General features: G+C 42.2%; 1 protein-coding gene across 1 annotated transcript; it reads left to right on the forward strand.

The window, feature by feature from the left end:
• Nucleotides 1-5576: 5576 nt before the first annotated feature.
• LOC126397173 (tripartite motif-containing protein 16-like) lies at nt 5577-7244 on the forward strand. Its single transcript, XM_050055739.1, has one exon. The coding sequence runs from the start codon at nt 5592-5594 to the stop codon at nt 7242-7244; it is 1653 nt and encodes a 550-aa protein (XP_049911696.1). The 5' UTR covers nt 5577-5591.
• The last annotated feature ends 1786 nt before the right edge of the window (nt 7245-9030 follow it).

Genomic DNA, 9030 nt, shown 5'->3' on the forward strand with positions numbered 1-9030 from the left:
ATGTGCTAATGATGCATTTACATTGTTAATTCAAGATACTTTTTCATGTTCAGCAACATGAATGATTCCTTTAGGATTTAGTGCAGTCTGTTGTCATTAATCCCGTTAGAATATCCCGCTCGTATCAGTGTTGGCACCGAGTCACTGCTCAACACTATAATGTACCTGCTAATGCATGTAGTTATGAATACAAGGACGTCCAGGTCTGTCCACTGTGCGATAATGGTTGTGTTAACACAGTTGTAAGTCTCATGTTATCTCAGTGTAAGTGCTGCAGACATGACGGGTCCTGGCGAGTGATCTCCTCCAGAGTCAGTGCTTCATGCAAACAAAAGCATACAGTAGGAAATGCTAAGTTTGTCTGAGAGGTGTGTGTGATGCAGTCTGGAGAAGCTGCAGGAGTCAGCACTGACAAAGGCAGAAAATGTGGTTCTTACATTTACACTAAATAGAAGACTGTTTACTCTGAAATGCTGTCAGCAGTCAGCTGCAGTTTCAGCACCCATCTCATGTTCGCTGGGTTTTGTTTAGTTCATGATTTTTTGGTACAGATTAAGTTTCACTCAGTTCACTGTTAACCCTTTAAATTCAGACATTCATCGGACAGCTGCAGGAGATCCCTGTTTGCATAATCCTGTATATATATATATCGATGTAAAATGATTACCATGATACCTGGAACATTCATTTTTTTTGCAACAGAAAGCAAAGGCTTCTGTCTTCTGTGTCATCATGTTGCCTGATAAATCTTGTTTCTCTGTGTATTAGAGCGCCAAAAAGTATCAGATAAGTGGTTGAGATTCATACCATATCATGGTTAAGTCGAGGTTCAGTTCCAGCTGGGGGCCTTTGTTGTCACAAATGCTGCTGGAAATGCTGCGCCGGTTTGCTAAAAAACGCCCCCATTTGGTGGCACAAACACTGCTGGAAACATGGCAAGGGGTTACTAAAAACATCCACGTTTGCTGGCACTAATGCCGCTAGAAATGCAGTGTCGGTTTGCTAAAAAAAAAAACCTCAGTTTGCTGGCACAAATGCTCCTGGAAACACATCAAAGGGTGACTTAAAACACCTGAGTTTGATGACACAAACCATGCTAAAAAACATCCATTTGGTGGCACAAATGTCGTTGGAAATGTGGCAACAATTTGTTAAAAACACGTGCATTTGGTGGCACAGACGTCACTGGAAATGTACCATTGATTTGCTAAAAACATGGGGTTTGGTGGCATAAATGCTGCTGAAAATGTGGGGATGGCTTCCTAAACAAACACCGACATTTGGTGGCACAAATGCCACTGTAAATGTCGCGACAGTTTGCTAAAAACACCCTAACTTTGTGGCTCAAACGCTACTGGAAACATGGCAAGGGGCTACTAGACACCCGAGTTTGGTGACACAAATGCCGCTGGAAATTCGGAGGCGGACGGCTAAAAAACATTCACGTTTTGTGCCACAAATGTTGCTGGAAATGTAGGGACAAAAAAATGGCCACATTTGGTAGCACAAAGACAGCTGTAAACACAGTGGTGGGTTACGAGAAACACCCACATTTGGTGGCACAAATGTCACTGGAAATGCTGCAAAAGGTCGCTAAAAACACCCACATTTGGTGGCACTAACGCTGCTGGAAACACAGCGAGGGGTTACTAAAAACATCTACGTTTATTGGCACTAATGCCGCTACAAATGCAGCAACGATTTGCTAAAAAAAAAAAAAAACCTCAGTTTGCTGGCACAAATGCTGCTGGAAACACATCCAAAAACATCCATTTGGTGGCACAAATGCCGTTGGAAATTCGGCAACAATTTGCTAAAAACACCTGCATTTGGTGGCACAAACGCCACTGGAAATGTCACAATGATTTGCTAAAAACATGTGGTTTGGTGGCACAAATGCTGCTGAAAATGTGGTGACAGTTTACTAAAAACACCCTAACTTTGTGGCACAAACGCTGCTGGAAATATGGCAAGGTGCTACTAGACACACGAACGCCGCTGGAAATTCAGAGGCGGATTGCTAAAAAACATCCGTATTTTGTGGCACAAATGCTGCTGGAAATGTAGGGATAGCTTCCTAAAAAATGCCCGTGTTTGGTAGCACAAATGCAGCTGTAAACACAGTGGTGGGTTACGAGAAATACCCACATTTGGTGGCACAAATGCTGCTGGAAACACAGCTAGCTAAAAAAACAACCTGTGTTGTTGTTAGTTGATCTTGAACGGTGGTCTGCAGTCATCTTGCCTGGGTGTGTCATGGCATCCGGCATCCCCTCCACCTCCTGATGACAAAGTCAGCTCAGAACTTCACTTTAGAAATAATACAATAAAATGATGCTTATGAAACATGCAAATGTAACGTGTCCTAGGTTTACAGAAACATACAATGCCAACATTTACCTCTGGCGAGTGGGCTGATGGGAGACAAATGAATATAATGTCCACATGCGATTTATAAAGTATCAGGAGTGGGAATCTCTCACCCAGCTCCAGACTGATGACAGAAAATTGGCTTCTTGCTCTCAGTCGTTTGAACTACAGTTTGTGTGCTCAGAGAAAGAGAACAGAGAATGGGATCACCACATTACAAGTGTATATACTGTATGGTCTTCCTCTGTGGTGTAGCGTGGCAGACAGAGCTGACTTCTATCATGGATGGACCGATGCATTCATTAATGAGGATGGATGATATGCACATCATGTGCTTTCAGGTTCAGCTTTGTGGGGCCCTAATGTGAAAGCGGAATAGTTCACTGGTCATGAAAATTTCATCATGTGCCATGGTAAAGCCCGCAAAGTAGCCATTAGACAGACAATTTTAATAAGGAGGAGAAAAAAATAGTTAGGCTGAAGCAGTGAGCGTAATATGAATCTGACTGCAGAGGGTTGAAGTAAAACTTTGAATCCAGTTTTTGTATGGCCACCATATTAATGTATTATTGAATATGTAGACCCTTCAGTTACATTTGGAGGTCCACATGGGATTCTGATGCTGCCGATACTGAGTTCCTGTGGGAACGCTGGAGGTATCCTGGAAGTTGCAGAAAAAGGGTTGCAGTGAACGTCTACCGGAGACTAAGAGAATATGAGACTAAGGAAAGAGGAATGTGTTATGCAGGATAACACTTCATGCATTCAATGGCCAAAAAAGACATTCTACAGCATCCCTGGAATTTTATTTTAAATGTTCAGTTTGGAGCAAGTGTAGAGGGTCTAACTCTGTGTTGCACGGTGAACAAAGACGGTGCACAAACCATGCTAAAAAACATCCATTTGGTGGCACAAATGCCGTTGGAATTGTGGCGACAGTTTGCTAAAAACACCCTAACTTTGTGGCTCAAACGCTACTGGAAACATGGCAAGGGGCTACTAGACACCCGAGTTTGGTGACACATGTGGCATGAATTTTATTTTAAATGTTCAGTTTGGAGCAAGTGTAGAGGGTCTAACTCTGTGTTGCACTGTGAACAAAGACCACATAGCCTGGGAAAAAAGTATTCACAGGGTCTGTCTTGCACAAATGCTCTCTGTGCTGGTTTAAGACCATGAACACGGTACAGTAATGAAAAAAATAGACAACTATTAAATATCTTTTACTTATTGGTAACCTTATTAAAACGTACCACCACAGCAGTTAACTCTTTTTACACAATTTTTCAATGAAACAATATATATAAAATCCTGCTTTTTCACATTGTTTGAATGAAAATATAAATATAAAAGTGAAAAATAAAATCCTGCTGTTTTTTTAACACATTTTTTGAATGAAAAATATAAATATACATTTCTGCTTTAACGGTTTTACTCAATTAAAATAAAAAGTATAGTGCAGCTGGTCAGCTTTAAAGCCTGCTCAGATTCAGTTTTACTAGGAACTTACTTAGCTTTCCCACTTTGTTAAAGTGCAGTAAACAAAACATGCTTATATTTAAAGTGCAGCTTAAACAATTTTACTCAACTCCAATGGCGTTGGTTATTTCTTTAGCGCGATGGTCAGGGAAACGCTCTCTTTTTAAACGACGACAATATCGTAGTTTGCACCAGATTGCTTTTTCTAGTCGTGCCGGTTAACGTTCAAACTCGGGTGGTGTCGCTTTAGATGCGTTAGCATGTTAGACGTGTTTCCAAGTACATACCCGACCGCTGTTCTGCAGTGTCGGCACACTGCTTTTGTCTCGTCCACTTGTTTATTTCCATCTTCGTATTTTACCCTGAAACCAAAGTGTTCCCAAACGGAGGACTTAAGGTTTGCGGGTGGGTCTTCAGGTTTGTCAGGCTGACTTGCCATGTTGTCAAAATGCGAGAATGCGCTGCACAAAGTGAAAGCGGAGATTTACGGGACTCGGTCTGTCACTCAATTATGTCCGTCGGGGAACTAGATATTTTAAATGGTTCGGCTCGCAAAAACGGAATTAAAATAAAACAAAATAAAATAAAATAATATCCTGCGCCCAATAATTCGGTACAGGGTCATGCTGAACCGAAAGTCGCGTACCGAACGGTTCGACACAAACACATGTACCGTTACGGCCCTATGCTCCATGCATGGTCACAACAGCACGCTCTAGCAATGCAAGTAGTTATGTAGATCAAGTAGATCATGGAGCCAGAAATATGGAGCCATCACCAAAACCTGAGGAGCAAGGAAGTAATTTACAACTGAAAACTTAAATGTTTTCAGATTTTCACACTGGCGACAAACGTGGCGGAAGGCATTAGGTTGTCCATCCATCCGTCCATCTGTCTGTACATCATACGTCCGTCTGTCCCATTCTTGTGAATGTGATATCTCAAGAACATCTCGAGGGACTTCGACAAAAACTTCCACTTAGACTCGAGAATGAACTGATTAGAATTTGGGGGTCAAAGGTCGCTGTGACCTTGCATCCATCTGAATCTCATGAGTGCAACATATCAGGAACAGCTTGAGGGATTTTTTTTTTTAACAATTTGGCACAAACGTCCACCTTGACTCAAGGATGGACTGATTAGATTTTGGTAGTCAAAGATGACTGTGACCTTGCATCCGTCTCGTTCTTGTAACTTTGGTGGTCAAAGGTTAAAGTTCAACGTCTGTGTGACCTCCCAAAATATGTTTTTGGCCATAACTCAAGAATTTGTATGCCAAGTTTGACAAAATTTCACACAAATGTCAACTAGGATAAAAAGTGCTGATATCCAAAAGGTCAAAGGTCAGCTCCACTGTGACATCATACTGTTCTGCAAAAACACTTTTCTGGCCATTACTCAGGAACAGAAGGGGAGACATTTGAGTGGCTGACACTAATCTTGAAACTGTGCTTATTGTATAGATCTTTTGTATTGCCGGGGACAAGATGTGTGTGAAGATTCCCTGTTTTCACAGAAGAGGATATTAACTGTATCTGCAACTTGACTGGCTTGCAGAAGCATACAAGTGCTGCTCCTCGTCCTGGAATGTGGAAAAACGTGATAACCTCTCCCTCCTCTTCACAAACCAAAGATTCACTGCACACGTGAGAGTACAGACATGTGTTTTTTAGGTCAGAGCTCAAACTAGTTTCGCTTCTAAGAAAGTGAGACTCAGACAGTCGTTGTCAGCGAGAGGTGAAATGGCGCAGAAAGGAGTTCAGCTGGACCAAAAAACCTTGTCTTGTTCCATCTGTCTGGATCTACTGAAGGATCCGGTAACTACTCCCTGTGGACACAGCTACTGCATCAACTGTATTCAAAGCTTCTGGGATGGAGAGGACGAGAAGAAAGTCCACAGCTGCCCTCAGTGTAGGCAGAGCTTCACACCAAGGCCTGTCCTGCTGAAAAACACCATGTTAGCAGCTGTAGTGGAAGCACTGAAGAAGACTGGACTCCAAGCTGCTCCTGCTGGTCACTGCTATGCTGGACCTGAAGATGTGGCCTGTGATGTCTGCACTGGGAGAAAACGGAAAGCCGTCAAGTCCTGTCTGCAGTGTGTGGCCTCTTACTGTGAGCAACACCTCCAACCTCATTTTGAATTATTTGAAAAACACAAGCTGGTGGAGCCCTGCAAGAAGCTCCTGGACAACATCTGCTCTCGTCATGGTGAGGTGATGAAGCTGTTCTGCCGCACTGATCAGCAGTGTATCTGTTGTCTCTGCTCTGTGGATGAACATAAAGGCCACGACACAGTGTCGGCTGCAGCGGAAAGCACTAAGAGGCAGAAAGAGCTGGAGGTGAGTCAACAAAACATCCAGCAAAGAATCCAGGACAGAGAGAAAGATGTGCGGCTGCTCCAACAGGAGGTGGAGGCTTTCAATGGCTCTGCTGATAAAGCGGTGGAGGACAGTGAGAAGATCTTCATTGAGCTGATCCGTCTCATGGAGGAAAGACGCTCTGATGTGAGGCAGCAGGTCAGATCCCGGCAGAAAACCGAAGTGACTCGAATCAAAGAGCTTCAGGAGAAGCTGGAGCAGGAGATCAGTGAGCTGAAGAGGAAAGACGCTGAGCTGAAGAAGCTCTCACAAACGGAGGATCACAACCAGTTTCTACACAACTTCCCCTCACTGTCACCGCTCAGTGACTCACCGAGCATTAATATCCGTCCTCTGCGCTACTTCGAGTATGTGACAGCGGCTGTGTCAGAAGTCAGAGATAAACTACAGGAAGTTCTGAGGGAGAAATGGACAAACGTCTCACTGACAGTGAAGGCAGTGGAGGTTTTACCATCACAACCAGAGCCTAAGACCAGAGCTGAGTTCTTAAAATATTCGCATGAAATCACATTGGATCCAAACACAGCACAATACAAGGTGTTATTATCTGAGGGGAACAGAAAGGCAAAATTCAAGAGGAAGATACAGCCTTATCCTGATCACCCAGACAGATTCTTTGGATGGTCTCAGGTCCTCAGTGAAGAGGGTCTGACTGGACGTTGTTACTGGGAGGTGGAGTGGAGTGGGAGTGGGGTTCATATAGCAGTCGCATACAAAAGTATCAGCAGGCTGGGTAATCCATTTGGACAAAATGACAAATCTTGGGCATTACAGTGTTTCTCAGACTGTTATTACTTTTGGCACGACAAAGTCCGAACACCCGTCTCAGGTCCGCAGTCCTCCAGAGTAGGAGTACACCTGGATCACAGTGCAGGTATTCTGTCCTTCTACAGCGTCTCTGAAACCATGACTCTCCTTCACAGAGTCCAGACCACATTCCTTGAGCCTCTCTATGTTGGACTTTGGCTGTCTCATTCTTGTGTAAGAAACTGTGCAGAGTTGTGTAAACTCAAATAGACAGAAGTCATTCAATAGTCTCTGCGTTTGTTGCTGAGAGCTGATTGTTGTGGCGTTCCTTCACCACACAGAGATCAGCTCTCAGTCAAACATTAGGGGCGGTACTTTGACGTCTTCTCATGAGTTGTGTGAAGTTTCTTAAGGTGGCGCTCTTTCCTGTGTCGATGGCTGTTTGTTTACCTGTAAATGTTAGTTGAATATTTGTACTGATGTGTTTGTATGTTGTTGTTTCAATCCTCGAATGCATGAGTCTGAAGATAGACAGTACCAGACCTCCATTATCCTCAACTCATTCTCACTCCCAACTTGTCACATATTGCCGCTTGGTCAGTGGGCTTTCATGTCTACATATTATGTGCTAGGTATTCTGCTGTTGATGTTGCGGGACGCCGTGTCAATTTACGCTTGTTACATGCATTGTGTCTTGTCAGAATACACTGCCGTCTTCACAGGAACTGTACAGTCTCTGCATGTCTTTGAAAAGTCTAGATGTGTTCAGTCTTTTTCAAAATAAATTTACATCAGTAAAACATCTCATATTTTTGTTCATTTGCTTGTGCAAGAAATTAACTTTCCTTAACATAATATTTTTCTCAATATACATTAAATCAATAAATCATTCTTGAGTCACCTACTCCCGATTGATCGTGTTACATCCATCCTCTTTCTTTTGCCGTCACTTTTAATTATGTTATAGTCTTTATAACAACGCCTTTGAATCGACTGGCTCAGAATCGGCAGCGCTGTGGAGTGGAAGGAACTGTGTTAACTAGGAGGAGGGCTTTTGTAGTAGCGATGTGACTCTATGAAGTGTGTCTGCTCTGTGTAGTGTGCAGCAGCCTTGTCTCTTGCTTTGAATACTTGACATCATTGATTTCTCCTTACAGTGGCAAAAGCAGCAGTAATTAAGAGCCCAGGCCAGTTCATTGATTAGACTTTCCGCCTGAGACTTCACACTGACAAATCTTTGCAGCTGCTCCCAAGGGGTCGATCAAGTAAGCCAAGTTTATGTTTTAACGGCCTGAACAAAAACACAAGGTAGACAGTATATCTAAACGCCTTCGCTCTCTCCACAGTAAGGGACTGTAAGAAATTACAGGGGCTGAGGTTATGTACTTTTTCTTTTCATTGAAAGGAGTGTAGTGGTAAATTTTTGGAAGACCAAGGTTGGGTTTTTAATTTTTTTCAAATTTTAGTCGTTGACAATGTTCATGCGTATCTGTTGTTTCAAAAATAGAGTGGTTGGTGATGTTTGGTACTCACCTGTTTTGTTAACCATTATATCTAATGTGACTTTGGTTATTGTGAAAATTATTTTGCCATTTACATAATATGTTTACATATGCACCTAAATCATTTTTAAGATTAAAGGACTTGTACAAAGTTGACATTGTGATTATTATTTTGAGATATTATAGATAGAATCACTGTGACGTCACGCTAACAGCAACAGCTGTCACTTCCAGGTAGACAATTGGAAATTGATTTGAATAGCAGGGATATGTGAAATTGGCAAACTTACTTATTTCTGTTGTCATTTTCAGCCATAACTGTAGAGTTTAAATAATTCATGCAATGTTAATGATAATTGACAATTCAAAGATTTAAACTGTCAGAAAGAAAATAACATGGGGTTCCTGGAGTTACTTACATGGGGTTAAATAAACTGATATATTTAGAGTATTGTGGAAACTGTTTTTGAATGGGCTCACTGTTACTGTTTTTTAATGAAATTATATTTAGAGTATAGAGTATGGTACGAATGTTACAAATGTTATGTTACAGT

The sequence above is a fragment of the Epinephelus moara genome, chromosome 10 (genome assembly GCF_006386435.1).
Source record: "Epinephelus moara isolate mb chromosome 10, YSFRI_EMoa_1.0, whole genome shotgun sequence".
Classification (NCBI taxonomy): domain Eukaryota; kingdom Metazoa; phylum Chordata; class Actinopteri; order Perciformes; family Serranidae; genus Epinephelus; species Epinephelus moara.